The sequence below is a fragment of the Nerophis lumbriciformis genome, linkage group LG30 (assembly GCF_033978685.3).
Source record: "Nerophis lumbriciformis linkage group LG30, RoL_Nlum_v2.1, whole genome shotgun sequence".
Classification (NCBI taxonomy): Eukaryota; Metazoa; Chordata; class Actinopteri; order Syngnathiformes; family Syngnathidae; genus Nerophis; species Nerophis lumbriciformis.
The window spans coordinates 1,641,803-1,661,299 of record NC_084577.2 but is presented as its reverse complement, the minus strand read 5'-3'; the positions used below and the strand labels follow the sequence as shown (position 1 = coordinate 1,661,299).

At 39.7% G+C, this 19,497-nt stretch overlaps 1 protein-coding gene across 2 annotated transcripts in view; it reads left to right on the top strand.

Moving 5' to 3' along the window:
• Positions 1-1,769, top strand: part of pik3cb (phosphatidylinositol-4,5-bisphosphate 3-kinase, catalytic subunit beta) — a 151,002-nt gene extending 149,233 nt beyond the window's left edge. For both annotated transcript variants that reach the window (XM_061925373.2, XM_061925372.2), the window contains one exon: positions 980-1,769. In XM_061925373.2, the coding sequence (XP_061781357.1) occupies positions 980-1,117 (138 nt within the window). In that variant the 3' untranslated portion in view covers positions 1,118-1,769. The remainder of the gene's footprint in view (positions 1-979) is intronic.
• Positions 1,770-19,497: the final 17,728 nt, after the last annotated feature.

Below are 19,497 nucleotides of genomic sequence, written 5' to 3'. Positions count from 1 at the left end.
CCGGACAGAGCGACTCCAAAACCAACAAAGGCTGCAACTGCCGAAAGAAACCTGATTGCCCTCTCAACGGGGGGTGCTTACAAACATCAGTTGTCTACCAATCTAAGGTAACACGCAAGGACATTAACACATCCGACACATATGTAGGATTAACCGAGGGAGAGTTCAAAACCAGATGGAACAATCACAAGGCTTCTTTCAGGAACAAAAACCTGCGGAATACCACAGAACTCAGCAAACACATTTGGGACCTCAAAGACAATAATGTTGAATATTCAATAACATGGCAAATTCTTGCATCCAGCACACCTTACAATAGTGGTAATAAAAGATGCAACCTATGCTTGAAAGAGAAACTGTTTATTATTTACCGTCCAGACCTGTCATCCCTCAACAAGCGCAGCGAAATTGTAACAGCATGCCGCCACAGACGGAAACACCTCCAAGGCAACACATGAGCCAATCACCACGCCCCTACGCCAGCCTGTACCCACCCACTCTGTGCCCTATATAAACCATGGTATGTGAATGTTCCCATTAAAATCTCCTGATGATTGAGGGAACCCCCTCATGAAACAGGCCTGTAGAGATGAAATAGTCTTGTGATTTTTTTCCCACACATACATATATATATATATGTATATATATATATATATATATATATATATATATATATATATATATATATATATATGTGTGTGTATATATATATATATATATATATATATATATATATATATATATATAAATATCGCCCACCATTCAAATTGGAAGCTAAATTGCGCCTCTTTAGCATCAGTCAGGTGTAACAAAACAATCAAGACTTCTTGAGTTAAACACGGTCGCACAGATTTTTTCTTTTTTTTACATACAAAAATTAGTAGTCTCATAAGATTTGTAGACGTTCTTTTGGGATGGCTTGACTGTATGAGAACAATATGCTTTACATTCTGTGTGGTCCACATCTTCGTCCCCGCAGGATTCCCTGGCGCTCGGTAAGACGGATGACGAGGCACTGAAGCATTTCCGCCAGAAATTTGACGAGGCTCTAAGAGAGAGCTGGACGACCAAAGTCAACTGGATGGCCCACAATGTGGCAAAAGACAACCGATCCTAGAGCACCTTAATGAAGGAGGATGCGGGGAGATAAAGGAGGGGCCTCCTATTTCTACAGAAGACTCCATCCTGACTTTAAACCTCACCTTCGCTCTCTGGTGCCTCCTGAACAGAAAGTGACAAAGTCGCTGCACCTTTTTTTTCTGCAGCCACACCAAAACAGATGAAATATGTACCCATTTGATCCTGTAGCCCCAATGGATGAGCAGAAATGAACAGGAAAAACACCTCCGGAGCTTAAAGAAAAGGTCAAATTCTCTTAAAAGTCCAATAAATGCAGCTTTGACAGTGGAGCTCCAAGCGCAGCACATTGCATGTTTAATAGAAACATGTCTTCGTTCCACATTATTGAGACCAGCCAGAGTTTGTTCTTATTTTTCGCTTGAATCAGTTCGGAGTATTAAACACTGGAAGATTGCAGAAAGACGTGTGGGGGATGAAATAAAAGCTCAAAACGAGTCTTAAAAGGGGTACAATGTCTGACAAACAGAACAAAATCGCCAGGCCTCAGCCTGTTTGTTTTTTCTGTGTTGGTGTTGCAAATGTGGTTCGCATTACTTGCCAGCTAAAGTCTTAAGACACTGGAAATTATCAAATGTTTATTATGTTTGTTTTCATAGATGTTTTATTAATTAAAGTTATTTTCCACTGTGCTGCGTTTCCTCCTGTGGTTTATTGTGCATAGTGTGCCTAATATTACAGCCAAGTGTACACTATATTGACAAAAGTATTTGGCCACATATGAACTTGAAGTGCCATCCCATTCCTAACCCATAGGGTTCAATATGATGTCGGTCCACCTTTTGCAGCTATTACAGCTTCAACTCTTCTGGGAAGGCTGTCCACAAGGTTGCGGAGTGTGTTTATAGGAATTGTCCACCATTCTTCCAAAAGCGCATTGGTGAGGTCACACACTGATGTTGGTCGAGAAGGCCTGGCTCTCAGTCTCCGTTCTAATTCATCCCAAAGGTGTTCTATCGGGTTCAGGTCAGGACTCTGTGCAGGCCAGTCAAGTTCATCCACACCAGACTCTGTCATCCATGTCTTTATGGACCTTGCTTTGTGCACTGGTGCACAGTCATGTTGGAAGAGGAAGGGGCCCGCTGGGAAGTTGGGAGCATGGAATTGTCCAAATTGTTTTGGTATGCTGGAACATTCAAAGTTCCTTTCACTGGAACTAAGGGGCTAAGCCCAATGAAAAACAACCCCACACCATAATTCCTCCTTCACCAAATTTCACATTCGGCACAATGCAGTCCGAAATGTAGCGTTCTCCATGCAACCTCCAAACCCAGACTCGTTCATCAGATTGCCAGATGGAAAAGCGTGACTCATCAGTCCAGAGAACGCGTCTCCACTACACTCCATTCCAGTGGCGACGTGCTTTACACCACTTTATCCGACGCTTTGCGTTGGACTTGGTGATGTATGGCTTTGATGCAGCTGCTCGGCCATGGAAACCCATTCCATGAAGCTCTCTGCGTACTGTACGTGGGCTATTTGGAAGGTCACATGAAGTTTGGAGCTCTGTAGCAACTGACTGTGCAGAAAGTCGGCGACCTCTTTGCACTATGCGCTTTAGCATCCACTGACCCCTCTGTCAGTTTACGTGGCCTACCACTCCGTGGCTGTGTTGCTGTTGTTCCCAAACTCTTCCATGTTCTTATAATAAAGACGACAGTTGACTTTGGAATATTTAGGAGCGAGGAAATTCCACGACTGGATTTGTTGCACAGGTGGCATCCAAGGCTGCCCTTTGTCACCGATTCTGTTCATAACTTTTATGGACAGAATTTCTAGGCGCAGTCAAGGCGTTGAGGGGATCTGGTTTGGTGGCTGCAGGATTAGGTCTCTGCTTTTTGCAGATGATTTGGTCCTGATGGCTTCATCTGGCCAGGATCTTCAGCTCTCACTGGATCGGTTCGCAGCTGAGTGTGAAGCGACTGGGATGAGAATCAGCACCTCCAAGTCCGAGTCCATGGTTCTCGCCCGGAAAAGGGTGGAGTGCCATCTCCGGGTTGGGGAGGAGATCTTGCCCCAAGTGGAGGAGTTCAAGTACCTCGGAGTCTTGTTCACGAGTGAGGGAAGAGTGGATCGTGAGATCGACAGGCGGATCGGTGCGGCGTCTTCAGTAATGCGGACGCTGTATCGATCCGTTGTGGTGAAGAAGGAGCTGAGCCGGAAGGCAAAGCTCTCAATTTACCGGTCGATCTACGTTCCCATCCTCACCTATGGTCATGAGCTTTGGGTCATGACCGAAAGGACAAGATCACGGGTACAAGCGGCCGAAATGAGTTTCCTCCGCCGGGTGGCGGGGCTCTCCCTTAGAGATAGGGTGAGAAGCTCTGTCATCCGGGGGGAGCTCAAAGTAAAGCCGCTGCTCCTCCGCATCGAGAGGAGCCAGATGAGGTGGTTCGGGCATCTGGTCAGGATGCCACCCGAGCGCCTCCCTAAGGAGGTGTTTAGGGCATGTCCGACCGGTAGGAGGCCACGAGGAAGACCCAGGACACGTTGGGAAGACTATGTCTCCCGGCTGGCCTGGGAACGCCTCGGGATCCCCCGGGAGGAGCTGGACGAAGTGGCTGGGGAGAGGGAAGTCTGGGCTTCCCTGCTTAGGCTGCTGCCCCCGCGACCCGACCTCGGATAAGCGGAAGAAGATGGATGGATGGATTGAGGTGGCATCCTATGACAGTTCCACGCTGGAAATCACTGTGCTCCTGAGAGCGGCCCATTCTTTCACAAATGTTTGTAGAAACAGTCTCCATGCCTAAGTTCTTGATTTTATACACCTGTGGCCGGGCCAAGTGATTAGGACACCTGATTCTGATCATTTGGATGGGTGGCCAAATACTTTTGGCAATATAGTGTATTATGGGGCATTCTACCGAATTAATGCCAAGTGCTGTCCCTTAACCAAAAAAACAAGTATTCAGACATAGATTTTTACTGAGATTTTGTTACGATCTGTTTAAACCCAGGGCATCAATTGGAGTAGTAATAAGATAAATAAATACAAGGGTGCATTAGGGTGCTTTGTATTGAGAAGTAGCTGTCCCCAATCGTGACCCCTAACTTTCAAATAATGACAATACCCCTTAAAACATTTTTTTTATATTTTTCAAAGGTGTAATTTAAAAGACCTTTGTGATTAAGGTTAAACAGAGGTTGAAAGACAAAGATTTATTGTAGGTTTCATTTTCAAAATAAAAAGCTGTGCTAAAGCTGTTTTAGAGGTGTGGCTGATTTTAAGTATAGGCCACACCCTGACATTGCTTTTCCGCCCCTCATTGCTTGGCATGGTAAGTAACTTAATCCTATAGTTTTTTAAATAAATGTGTTCCGAAGCCTTGAAATCAGTGTGTATCTTCAAAAATGGTCACTACCGAACACATATTCTCTTCAATTATGTCAACTTTTTAAGCTTTTATGCAACATATGTTTTTATGAATGTACAACTCAACTAGCCATATTTAGTTATGGTCAAAATGAGCTAGAATTGTCACACCCCAAACATGATCACGTTTCCAGTGTGACATGATCATTTCGGTAGTGACAACATGAAATGGAAAGTAGTTTAATAATAATAATAATACATTTTATTTGGTATAGTACTCAAAGACGCTTTACAGGATAACAAATTAAAATATAAAACAGTTCAAATTAATGATATAAAATACAGGAAATATAAAAGCAGTACATTGTAAAATACATAATACTGGACATTTACAAGACACAGAACACTAATCACTGGTTAAAAGCAGATCTGAAGAGGTGTGTTTTGAAGAAGGCTTTTGAAGGTAGGAAGGTTTAGTTTAATCCTACTATTTTTAAATAATTGTGTTCACAAAGTCTTAAAATAATGATGGTCTTCAAGAATCATTGTTTTTATCTATTTAAAGCAAATTAGCATGTTTTTTTTATGTAACGCTGGTTTCTATCTGTAATTGTTGAGTTCAGGGAGGACGAATCAAGTCACCAACATGCCAAAACTAGAGATGTCCGATAATGGCTTTTTTGCCGATATTCCGATATTGTCCAACCCTTAATTACCGATTCCGATATCAACCGATACCGATATATACAGTCGTGGAATTAACACATTATTATGCCTGATTTTATTGTGATGCCCCGCTGGATGCATTAAACAATGTAACAAGGTTTTCCAAAATAAATCAACTCAAGTTATGGAAAAAAAATGAAGTCACAAAGTGCATTATTTTTTTAAACATGCCTCAAAACAGCAGCTTGGAATTTGGGACATGCTCTCCCTGAGAGAGCATGAGGAGGTTGAGGTGTGTGGGGAGGTAGCGGGGGGTGTATAGTGTAGCGTCCCGGAAGAGTTAGTGCTGCAAGGGGTTCTGGGTATTTGTTCTGTTGTGTTACGGTGCGGATGTTCTCCCGAAATGTGTTTGTCATTCTTTGTTTGGTGTGGCTTCACAGTGTGGCGCATATTTGTAACAGTGTTAAAGTTGTTTATACGGCCACCCTCAGTGTGACATGTATGGCTGTTGACCAAGTATGCTTTGCATTCACTTGTGTGTGTCAAAAGCCATAGATATTATGTGATTGGGCCGGCACGCAAAGGCAGTGCCTTTAAGGTTTATTGGCGCTCTGTACTTCTCCCTACGTCCGTGTACCACTCCGTACAGCGGCGTTTGAAAAAGTCATACATTTTACTTTTTGAAACCGATATCGATAATTTCCGATATTACATTTTAAAGCATTTATCGGCCGATAATATCGGCAGCCCGATATTATCGGACATGTCTAGCCAAAACCAAATAAAGTGGAGAAGAAAGAGAGTGAAGACTGATCCAGTTAAACACCAACAAAATTTGAAGAAGGAGTAAGAAAGAAATAAAAGCTAGAAAAAAGGTTTAAAATCTTCAAGGATTTATCGGCCTGGGAGCTAGAAAAAAGGTTTAAAATCTTCAAGGATTTATCGGCCTGGGAACAAAGGAAGGCTAACCCTAGTTCTGGAGGTCAAAGACTACGTTTACAATGCAGGCCAAAGTGGACCAAATCGGATTATTTTCTAAATCTGATTTTCTCCAGCTGACTGTTTAGAACTAAAATGTGATCTTCATCAGACTCCGGTATAAACACGCACACAGGCCCCCAAAGTGGCCTGGATGTCACTTATATGCGCAGTTCGAATTAAGATGACTGGATTTTTAAAAATGACAAGCGAGTCGCTACTACAGGAAAAAACATGATCAGCGTGTTAGTGGGTTGTGGAGAGGAAGTAGTCAGATGGTGGAAAACAACTTGAATAAGATAACTGCAAAAAGAAAAGTGACCGTGCTGCACACACGAATGACGTAGCTCGACCGGAGATGACGTCAAAGTCCCAAACAGGTCGCATTACAGTCACATTTGAAAAGATCTGATTCCAAACAGATTCGAACAACATCCTGATGTGGCCCAATATGATATGAAAATATTAGATTTGAAACACTTTGGAGCGTTTAGACAAATAATATACAATCTAATTTGATGTCCAGTGTAAACGGAGCCAAAGTAATGCACATTAGTTTTCAGAAGCCTGACAGTAATGTCAAGTGTTTTCTTCTTTGAATACTGACTACATTCATTTTTTACCACTTGTCCCTCTTGAGGAGCTGGGGGGGGGGGGGGGGGGCTGCAGCCTATCCCAGTTGCACTCGGGTGGAAGGCGGGGTACACCCTAAACAAGACGCCATGTCATCGGAGGGCCAACACAGATAGACAACATTGACACACTGGGGACCATTTAGTGTTGCTAGTACGCCACGCAGTTAGGGAAGAACATGCCAACTCCACACAGATAGACCCCGAGCTTTGGAATGGAACCCAGGACCTTCTCGCTGTGAGGCACAAGCGCTAATCACTGCTGCACCGTGCTGCTACTGATTACTGAACCCACGTGGGTACTTATTTTCAACTGATATTAACAGTTTTCTCCAAAAAGAAATGATTTTATTGACCACAAAACATATGTGTTTGTAATATTCCCAACATCAAGCATGGTATATAGGTGGAGGGATTAGGATACAATCTTGCAAACAAAATAGTGGTCACTACCGAAACATGTGCAGTCACTTTACAAAGAAAATAAAGTGTATTGGGTATTTATCGGCCGATAAATGTGTTAAAATGTAATATCGGAAATTATCGGTATCGTTTTTTTATTATCGGTATCGGTATTTTATTTTATTTTTTTATTAAATCAACATAAAAAACACAAGATACACTTACAATTAGTGCACCAACCCAAAAAACCTCCCTCCCCCATTTACACTCATTCACACAAAAGGCTTGTTTCTTTCTGTTATTAATATTCAGGTTCCTACATTATATATCAATATATATCAATACAGTCTGCAAGGGATACAGTCCGTAAGCACACAGGATTGTGCGTGCTGCTGCTCCACTAATAGTACTAACCTTTAACAGTTAATTTTACTCATTTACTCATACTAGTTTCTATGTAACTGTTTTTATATTGTTTTACTTTCTTTTTTATTCAAGAAAATGTTTTTAATTTATTTATCTTATATTATTTTATTTTTTTTTAAAGTACCTTATCTTCACCATACCTGGTTGTCCAAATTAGGCATAATAATGTGTTAATTCCACGACTGTATATATCGGTTGATATCGGTATCGGTAATTAAAGAGTTGGACAATATCGGAATATCGGATATCGGCAAAAAGCCATTATCGGACATCCCTAGTATTGGGTTACCACATACAATATTATGATACTGATTTGTTGTATGTTAAGTTTCAGAAATCATTAACTCTGCAACTAACCTGATCAGTGTTATGCATTTTAGAAAAAAAAAATTTCATAACGATTTTGAAGGATCTCATATAGTGAAGTAAGAAAATTTGGGGGGAAAAAATAATTTGTATGGATTTTATTGTGACAATTATTTAAAATAAAAAAATCTACACAAGGAAAGTAAGCATAATATCAACAGTTAAGCATGATATTTTGTATTCATAATTGAATGCTCTGCCTCAATAGTGACACATTTGGGAGAGGACAAATATTCTGAAAATACAAGTTGACAGTTCTTTTTCGAGAAATGTGTACTTCAGATATTGTTATATAAATGTGTGTGTGTGTGTGTGTGTGTGTGTGTGTGTGTGTGTGTGTGTGTGTGTGTGTGTGTGTGTGTGTATATATACACACACACACACAAAGTTTTGAGAATACAACTTACGTTTTAAAATACTTCCAACCTCACTTTGAACTAATTCGGTAGAATGGCCCATATACATACAGTATATACACATAAATATGTGTGTGTGTATGTGTATGTGTATATATATATATATATATATATATATATATATATATATATATATATATGTACACGTGTGTAATTTGTGAAAATAAGTAAGACAACAAATACAACTAAGAATAAAAAAATAAATGGAACTAAGAAAAAATATATAAGTAAAATCATTAAATTGATAAATTAAGAATAAATAAATGGAACTAAGAAACAAAGGTAACGCTATTTAAAAAAAGTACTGTGAATGGTACTAAGAAAAAAAAAATAATAAATGTAACAAAATGATAAACAAATGGAACTAAGAAATAGGAGATTTCTAAAGTGTGGGATCATTTGGGTATTTTAGTGCCAAATACAGAGTAAATGTTCTCTTCCACAACTCCGGTCATTGAGCTAAATAGCAAACAAGAAAAGAGAATATTTACTCAGTATATGGCACTAAAATATCCAAATGATATCCCACACTTTAGAAATACAATTTTTCTTAGATCCATTTGTTTATCATTTTGTTTTTGTTACATGTATTTTTATTAGTGTTTTCTTAGTTTCATTTACAGTAATGTTTTTTTATTTCATTACCTTTTTTCTTTTTTCCATTTATTGGCACAGGGGTTAGTACTTCATAATAGGAAGGTCCTGGGTTTGATCCCCGGACGCGGGGTCTTTCTGTGTGGAGTTTGCATGTTCTCTCTGTGACTGCGTGGGTTCTCTCTAGGTACTGCGGCTTCCTCCCGCCTCCAAAGACATGCACCTGGGGATAGGTTGATTGGCAAGACTAAATTGACCCTAGTGTGTGAATGTGATGTGTTGGCCCTGTCATGAGGTGGCGACTTGTCCAGGGTGTACCCCGTCTTCCGCCCTAATACAGCTGGGATAGGCTCCAGCCCACCCCATGACCCCAAAAGGAACAAGCAGTAGAAAATGGATGGATGGATTGTTTTACTTGCTATATATTTTTTCTTAGTTACATTAATTTTTTTTTTCTTTTTTTTTTTTCTTCTTAGTTCTATTTATTTCATTGTTTTCTTACTCATTTTCGCTTCTTTCTTCGATCAATATTTTTTTTATAACTTTTGTTGTCTTTGTTTTTCTTAGTTCCATTTTGTAATTGTTCTTTTTTTATTTATTATCGTATTTTTCTTAATTCTATATATTGGGTTTTTTTTGTTTTACTTCCATTCATTTTTGTTTTTGTCTTTTTCCTTCATTATAATTTATTTAAATTTATTTTGGGTTTTGTTTAGATCCATTTTTTCATTTTTTTTTTAAATTCATTTTAACTACCGTTATTTTCTTAGTTCCCTTTATTGATTTTATTCTGCTTTTTAAAAAAAAAAAAGTTTCCTAATTTAGTTGTTTTTTTTAGTTCTAGGTTTTATAAATTTTATTGCTTTCTTTTTTCATTTCCTCTTCTTTTTAGGTCAATTTATTTGTTGTAACTTTTTTAATTTATCTTTTTTTTTGGTTCCACTTATTTATAGTTGTTTTAATCGTTTTTTTCTTAATTCCACTTATTTTGTATTTTTTTGTTATTTTAATATTCATTCTTGTATTTGTTTTTCTTCTTAGTTCCATTTACTTTTTATATGTTTTATTAATTTCCTAGTTGCATTAATTCTATCTTTTATTGTTCTTTTATTAAGTTTTTCTCTTAGTGACATGTATTTTCTTTTTTTTTAATCATGTTTTTCTAATTTCAATTATTTAAAAAAAAAAAAAAAAAAAAATGTATTCACAATTTTTTTTTCTTAGTTCCATTCATGTTTTATCAACTTTTTTAGAATTACATATTGTTTTCCTAATTCCATTATCTTTTTATATTATATATTTTTTAAATGTGTTATTTTATTTTTTTCTTGGTTCCATTTAGCTGGACGTTGGTGCCAATAACCGAACAACAGTCAAAACAGTACATGGTCATCTTAAAGTGACACACACGTCCACATATTGAGGGACACAACTAGTATCACTCTTGTGTTTCGTGAGGCATCGACGCTTCAGTATCATTTGACCCATCACTGAGAATAACTTTTTCCCACAAGAAACCCAATTCAATCATTTCACATGCATGAAACAATACAAGCGGAGTGACACAAACGCCACCTTCGTTCTCTGCGAGGATTGTTTCTCACCTTCTTTATCAAAGTGCTGGCACTTGCAACAACGTGTGGGATTTTTTGTTTGGCATTTGCAAAACCAAACAATGCATTTGTAGAGAAAACAAACATCAGTGTTGTTTCCCACTGCACAAATAATCAAGTTAGTTTGTTACATCATGGATTGTTTACTGAACGCCACCTTTCGGTGATCATCATTTATTGACGGGCTTGTATTCCACGCCACAGTCTTAGCTCTGTGGGAACGAGGAATCACCTGCGTGTGAGTTATGTAACACAAAATAAGGAGCTAGAAGTGAGATAACATGCTTTCTAGTCATCAGAAGGAGCACAAATGTCACAAGGACAATCACAAATGTTTATGTGCCGCAACAACTTCTCACTAGCTAGTTTAATAAAAACTATGAAACTAATAAAAAGTATTGTATATATTATGTGTATATATATATATATCCATCCATTTTCTACCGCTAAGTCGCCATCTCATCGCAGGGCCAACACAGATAGACAGACATGTGCATGTCTTTTTTTTCTTTTCTTTTTTTTTTAATTAAATCAAAATAGAAAAAACACATGATACACTTTCAACTAGTGCATCAATCCAAAAAAAAAAACAACCTCCCTACCCCATTCACACTCATCCACACCCACTCACACAAAATGGGGTTGTTCCTTGTTGCTACCAATATTCTGGTTCCCACAACATGGACAACACTTCTGCAAGGGACACAGTCCCTGAAGCACACATGATTGTATGTGCTGCTGGTCCACTAACATTTTCATTAATTACTTTTTTTTTTTAATGTAATTATTTTTATACTGCTTTACTTTCTTTTTTATCCAAGAAAATATTTATTTATTTATCTTATTTTTATTTATTTTTTAAATAATACAAAAATATTAAAAAAAAAATAAAAAAAAGGACCCTATCTTCCACCAGACCAGGTTGTGAATGAAATTAGATTTGTTTAAAGGGTTTTTAAAACCAGGTCCAGTCCAGATAATGTCCAAGTCGGGCTCAGCAACACACCTTCATTCATGTACACTGAAATAAAAAAATAAAAAATCTACCTATCCCCAGGTGCATGTCTTTGGAGGTGGGAGGAAGCCGGAGTGCCCGGAGGGAACTCATGCTTGCAGTCACGGGGAGAACATGCAAACTCCACACAGAAAGATCCCGAGCGCAGGATCTAACCCAGGACCTATAAAAAAAAAATGGGACCCGTTACCTCCCTGCTTGGCACTCAGCATCAAGGGTTGGAATTGGGGGTTAAATCACCAAAAATAATATCCGGGCGCGGCACCGCTGCTGCCCACTGCTCCCCTCACCTCCCAGGGGGTGAACAAGGGGATGGGTCAAATGCAGAGGACAAATTTCGCCACACCTAGTGTGTGTGTGACAATCATTGCTACTTTAATTTTTAAGTATTGTGTGCTGCCCTATATATATATATGACTTTAAAAAAAGTGCTTAGAAGAACAATTTAAATCACTCTGGCAACATTGTGACCCTCCCCAGCATCACATATGCTTTGTGTATCCTCCACGATTGTTTTGTGACATTTTTGCTCTATATGGTCATAAAAAATATTGCTAACACAACAAATCTAATAAAGGCTTTTGCACCTGCATTTATGTCACCAAGGTGCCACAACAAATCTTGAATAAAACCAGAGGATTTCTGGTTAGATAATCTTTACTGTCTTTTTTAAAGCTCTGGAGCTGCCCACACGGTGACTCACTTGTTTATAGGATTCCACCCACCCGTGGATCTGGAAGGAGAATCTTCCTGTCTAATGATGCAGGAAATGGTATTAAAAGAGGGGGAATTAATGGAGCTTATTTCACAGCAAGATACACACATACACTATGCACATATGGTGTTTCCGGAAAATCTTCATAGTGCTTCGCTCTTTGCACATTTTGTGTTACAGCCTTATTCCAAAGTAGAATAATTTCCTTCTTATCAAAAATTGGCACTTACTCTGGACTATAGAGCGCACCCACTAAATTTGAGAAGAATTACATATTTTTCCATATCCATACAATAATCCACATATGTATACATTATATAAGTTGTGAAATTAGTTGTTTACACAGAATTTTTTGTGAACGTTAACCCTAATTGTTTCCAAATGGTGCCTGTAACAAGGCAGTAAAACTGATGATAAAACAAAACAGAAGTCAGCTGCTGAAGCTAGCTCTCTAATCAGCTACACAGACTCCATAACTCTCATGGTGACGTCTTGGTGAGTTTACTGAGGAATTTGTGAAACTGAAACATTACCAAAATAATGCCATTGTAAGTTAACACTAACACAGACACTTACTGTTAGCATTTTTAGCTAATGCTAACCACGCTAGGTTGATAACATTACAATCGCAAACACAACGAGGCATGACAACGCTCCTATCCAACGTGACGGTTCAGTAAGTATGAATAGTTTTAGTTATTTTGTAAAAACATGAACATTGCTAGGAGTGATGACTAAAGAGACCATATGGGTAAAAACACAATGGATGACTAGTAGACAGAACAGCACTTGCACTTCCAGTTCAAGTCACTTAACAGAAGGAAATACTGTAAACGTTCAACGCGCAAAACTCGTCCAAAAGATGGCGCCATAGTACAAACATTAACACACCTTTTCAGTGTCTCTGTCGGTGTTCTATGAAAACTGTTTGTTGCTTACAAAACATTATGGCCGTTAGCAAAGAAAAATACATAAATTAGCCGCACCGTTTTATCAGCCGCAGAGTACAAAGTGCAGGGAAAAGGTAGCAGCTTATAGTCTGGAAAATACTGTATTTTATAGTTCTGGACTTAAATAAATATATCCAAAAAGGCTCAGTAGTGATTTGAGGCGTGTTTTCTAACGAGTTTCAGCAAAATTTGGAACGTCCTATTTTAGCTGCAAAATGTGGACCAGCCTGCTGACGATTTCATGTGTTTTGGTAGCGTCTTCATCAAGAATCATGATATTTTAGTGCAGAATTTGAAGAAATAATCAAATATGTTGTAGCAATACAACAAAAGAAGAGGTCAGCCTGCATACACATTTCAAAATAGTGGCAATATGAAGAAAGTATGGAACTCTTCAGTCAAATTGACTCGCGCACAATGGGACGGAGTGCAATTTGCAACAATCATTTTAATGATTGTTACTTTGAAAAAGAAGGGTCTTGGTTAGCGTTTGGATTTTTTAAATTCAACAACATTTAAAAGACTTAAGCCAAATGTGATCCTGAACACCAGGAGCACCCTTGAGGGGAGAAAGACTGAGTCTGAACCTGCGGGAAAACCAAAGAGCAGACCGGTGCTCAAAACGCAAGAATAGAAGGTAAGCAACGAGTATTATATTTTGTGTCCTCTTCTACTGATGTTTTCCTCAAGCTGCTTAAGGAAACACAGGCTATGGAATCTATAGAAGTGGTAATTATTTTATAATTCTTTGTTTTGCTCATTATGTTAACCATATCTGTTCTGAAGTAATCATGGAGCAGGGCAACAAAAACATGCAATTGAGTGATACAAATAATATTTTTACATGCATTTAACCACACTATCTATGCTGGAAAATGGTCTCCAGTTCTGTAGATCAGATCTTAACAATATATTTCTTATTATAAGAAAATGGAAGAGTTTAGGAACAACAGCAACTCAGCCACAAAGTGGAAGGCCACGTAAACTGACAGAGAGGGGTCAGCGGATGCTGAAGCTCATAGTGCAAAGAGGTCGCAGACTTTCTGCACAGTCAGTTGCTACAGAGCTCCAAACTTCATGTGACATTCCAATTAGCCCACGTACAGTACGCAGAGAGCTTCATGGAATGGGTTTCCATGGCCGGGCAGCTGCATCTAAGCCATACATCACCAAGACCAATGCAAAGCGTGGGATGCAGTGGTGTAAAGCATGTCGCCACTTAACTCAAGAGCAGTGGAGACGCGTTCTCTGGAGTGATGAATCACGCTTTTCCATCTGGCAATCTGATGGATGAGTCTGGGTTTGGAGGTTGCCAGGAGATCGCTACATTTCGGACTGCATTGTACCGAGTGTGAAATTTGGTGGAGGAGGAATTATGGTGTGGGGTTGTTTTTCAGGATTTGTCTGGGTCCCTTAGTTCCAGTGAAATGAACTTTGAATGATCCAGGATACCAAAACATTTTGGACAATTCCATGCTCCCAACCTTGTGGGAACAGTTGGGAGTGGGCCCTTTCCTCTTCCAACATGACTGTGCACCAGTGCACAAAGCAAGGTCCATAAAGACATGGATGACAGAGTCTGGTGTGGATGAACTTGACTGGCCTGCACAGAGTCCTGACCTGAACCCGATAGAACACCTTTGGGATGAATTAGAACGGAGACTGAGAGCCAGGCCTTCTTGACCAACATCAGTGTGTGACCTCATCAATGCACTTTTGGAAGAATGGTGGAAAATTCCTATAAACACACTCCGCAATTGTGGACAGCCTTCCCAGAAGAGTTGAAGCTGTAATAGCTGCAAAAGGTGGACCGACATCATATTGAACCCTATGGGTTAGGAATGGGATGGCACTTCAAGTTCATATGTGAGTCAAGGCAGGTGGCCAAATACTTTTGGAAATATAGTGTATATCTGCCGCTTATAGTCCGGTGCGGCTAATATATGTAAACATATTTATTTCTTCTCAAATTTGGTGGATGCGGCTTAAATACTGGTGCGTTCTATAGCCCGAAAAACACGGTAATTAAATACATGCGAGAGGTACCAGGACATATGGACAATTTAGACTCTCTAATTAACCTAACATGCATGTTTTGGTTTCACACTCTCTATCAGTTGGTCTCCGTTTGCCTCTCACAGGTGGAGATCGGTTCTACTTTAGAATTCCGCACAGAATGTTTGCTGCCAGTGACTCACAGTCAAGTGGAGACCGAAGGTGGTTGTGTGAGACTGCTCCTGCTGAGTGTGACGACAGGATGGTTGGATTGTTGACAGGAGTGCCACCTCAGTTGGTAATGGCAGCAGGCGGTCACTCCACACTTACTCAGCGCTCTTATCCTGCAATATGTTGTCCTGAATTGTACAATATGTTGGAATGTGTTGTATGAAAACTACACATGCTCTGTCTGGTCTAAGGCAGTGTTTTTTAACCACTGTGCCGTGGCACACTAGTGTGCCGTGAGATACAATCTGGTGTGCCATGGGAGATGATCTTATTTCACCTATTTGGGGTAAAAAATATTTTTTGCAAACCAGTAATTCTCATCTGCAAATGATGTGTTGTTGTTGAGTGTCGGTGCTGTCTAGAGTTCGGCAGAGTAACCGTGTAATACTCTTCCATATCAGTAGGTGGTGGCCGGTAGCTAATTGCTTTGTAGATGTCGGAAACAGCGGGAGGCAGCGTGCAGGTAAAAAGGTATTTAATGCTTAAACAAAAAATAAACAAAAGGTAAGTGCCCCTAAGAAAAGGCATTGAAGCTTAGGGAAGGCTATGCAGAACGGAACTAAAACTGAACTGGCTACAAAGTCAACAAAAACAGAATGCTGGACGACAGCAACGACTTACTGTGGAGCAAAGACGGCGTCCACAATGTACATCCGAACATGACGTGACAATCGACAATGTCCCCACGAAGAAGGATAAAAACAAAGTAGATGTGGGAAATATCGCTCAAAGGAAGACATGAAACTGCTGCAGGAAAAATACCAAAAAAAAGAGAAAAAGCCACCAAAATAGGAGCGCAAGACAAGAACTAAAACACTACACACAGGAAAACAGCAAAAAAGTCCAAATAAGTCAGGGCGTGATATGACAGGCGGTGACAGTACACCTACTTTGAGACAAGAGCTATAGTGATGTTTGGTTATGGTTTAAAGTCATATCCAACAATTGCGACAACGACTTTTACTGTCAACTGAGTTTCGTTTTTAATGATTTCTGCTGGTGGTGTGCCTCCGGATTTTTTCAACGCAAAAAATGTGCCTTGGCTCAAAAAAGGTTGAAAAACATTGGTCTAAGGCACTCACAATCATACTTGCCAACCCTCCCGAATTTTCCGGGAGACTCCCGAAATTCAGCGCCTCTCCCGAAAACCTCCCGGGACAAATATTCTCCCGAAAATCTCCCGATTTTCAGCCCGAGCTGGAGGCCACGCCCCCTCCAGCTCCATGCGGACCTGAGTAACGTGTCGACAAGCCTGTTTTCACGTCCGCTTTCCCACAATATAAACAGCGTGCCTGCCCAATCACGTTATAACATCTACGGCTTTTAGAGAGTGCACAACTGCGCACACAACAAGGAGACGAAGCAGAAGAACGAGGAAGATACAGCCATGGCGACGCCGCCGACGAGTAAGATGAAGAAATACGCTTGTAAGTTCCAAGCCGCATCTGCGATTGGACCTGGATAGCCTCCAGGAAGAAGTAGTGGACTACAAAGTGCTTGGTAGTGAAGATCTTCCTCAGGAAGCAAGGATTGACCGGTTTTGGGCCATGCTAGGGAGAGATGGAAGATTCCAGACTCTAGTGCATTTGATGAAAGCACTTTTGTGCGTGCCACACAGCAATGCATCATCAGAGAGGGTGTTCAGCATGGTTAGAAAAATAGTGACAGAGAATAGAACAAGGATGGACAATTCAACCCTTAACTCAACAATGAGTAGATGAGTGTTATGTGTGTGTATATGTGTAAATAAATGAACACTGAAATTCAAGTATTTCTTTTATTTATATATATATATACAGTGTGTATTTATATATATATATATATACATATATATATATATAACATAAATATATATATATATATAGCTAGAATTCACTGAAAGTCAAGTATTTCTCTATATTTCTCCCTCTCTCTCTCTCTCTCTCTCTCTCTCTCTATATATATATATATATATATATATATATGAAATACTTGACTTGGTGAATTCTAGCTGTAAATATACTCCTCCCCTCTTAACCATGTCCCCACGCCCCCGCCCCCGGACATGTCCCCCACCCCCAACCCCCAACCCCCCCACCTCCCGAAATCGGAGGTCTCAAGGTTGACAAGTATGCTCACAATGGACTCATATCAGCTGTTTCTCAGTCATAAGGGCCTGGTGAACACAATATATTGTTATTTTTATTGTATATATTAATATATAATTAATATTATATTATAGATGTAATTAATATTTTTCATGATGCATCCTCCATAGGGTCCAATGTTTTAGGTACTAATTGCACATGCGCGTGAGATATGATATCAGAGGTTAAGAAAGAATGGATAGACTTGAAGACCGGAAGTTGACAAAATAAGGTACTATGTTAGTCACTTTATTAGAAACACCTTAAAAAAAAGAAAAACAAAGTTAAAGTACCAATGATTGTCACACACACACCAGGTGTGGTGAAATGTGTCCCCTGCATGTGACCCATCCCCTTGTTCAACCCCTGGGAGGTGAGGGGAGCAGTGAGCATGCAGCGGTGGCCGCGCCCGGGAATCATTTTTGGTGATGAAACCTCCCAGTGTGATGCATGTACTAATTGCACATGCGCGTGAGATCTGATATCAGAGGTTAAGAAAGAATGGATTGACTTGAAGACCGGAAGTTGACAAAATAAGGTACTATTTTTGTCACTTTATTAGAAACACCTCTCAGTGTGATGCATCGATACAACCACTAAATGTAAACGGATGTCGTACTGGACTGTATAATTACTGTATTGTGTTTTTACGGCTGTATGCTAGAAGACCACAAGTGTAATCAAACAGGCACTTACACCCAGAGGTGGGACCAAGTCATTGTTTTGCAAGTCACAAGTAAGTCTCAAGTCTTTGCCCTCAAGTCCGAGTCAAGTCCCGAGTCAAGACAGGCAAGCCCCGAGTCAAGTCCAAAGTCAAGACTGGAAAGTCTCAAGTCAAGTCCTATGTCAGGGCCCTATGCTGCATTGCATTTGCAAAAGACCAAATTAGCCAAGCGTCTGTCAGTCATTTGTGCACGATGGGGGCGTAGTATGATGCCACCATGGCTGAAAACTCGCTCCACTGGAGCACTGGAGGCAGGCACTGCCAAGACTCTCATGGCCACTCGGAACAGTGAAGGAAGAGTCTTCATGTTCAATGCCCAGAACAAAAGGGGGAGAAAGTTGTTTTGGGTTGGTGCACTACTTGTAAGTGTTTTTTATGTTGATTTAATTAAAAAAAGAAAAAAAATTTTTTTTTCTTGTGCGGCCCGATACCAATCGATCCACGGACCAGTACCGGGCCGCGGCCCGGTGGTTGGGGACCACTGAGGTAAACAACCAACAGTATGTCAGAAAGCTAGCTAAAACGGTACACATATTCATAATATAGTATACATTTTAACTGACCTTTATTTGACTATTTTTGTCTTTTTTTAGGTGGCTAAAATACGCGGTGCTGCTGACCGCCGTCTAACGTTACGTGTGATATGTTGACTAACGTAACCCTGCTTAAAAAAAATCACTGAACAAAAAGTATGAATAAGGTAGTGAACTGCAACAGATTCCCGTGTTTGCAATAACGTTATAACGTTAGCAGTGAGTTTACAGCCTCACTGATTTAACTACACAGCAAATAAAAGTCACGTTACTTAGCCAATAAACGTTTTCTTACATTCAAAACTTACCGTTCTTTGTGCAACTTCAAATGCCGGACGAAGTTGGAAGTTGTTTCCTCTCCATCAGTAATTTTCGAACCGCATGTGTTGCATACTGCAAACCGTTTTGTGTTGACCACCTCGTAATTTTTATACCCAAACAAAATTATTTTAGGTATCATTTTTTGTTCACTGGCGTGTGGTTTGGACATGTCTTCTTCGTTGGTTGTCCTGCAATTTGATTGGATGAATGCTGTGTGATGAAAACAAAGTAGATCTAATTTGATTGGCTGTTGTACTGAGACCACACCAGCTGACACACGCAACGCTGATAGACAAGTACACAATGAAAAATACGGAGCGCTCCCGAATAACTTTTTCATCTTT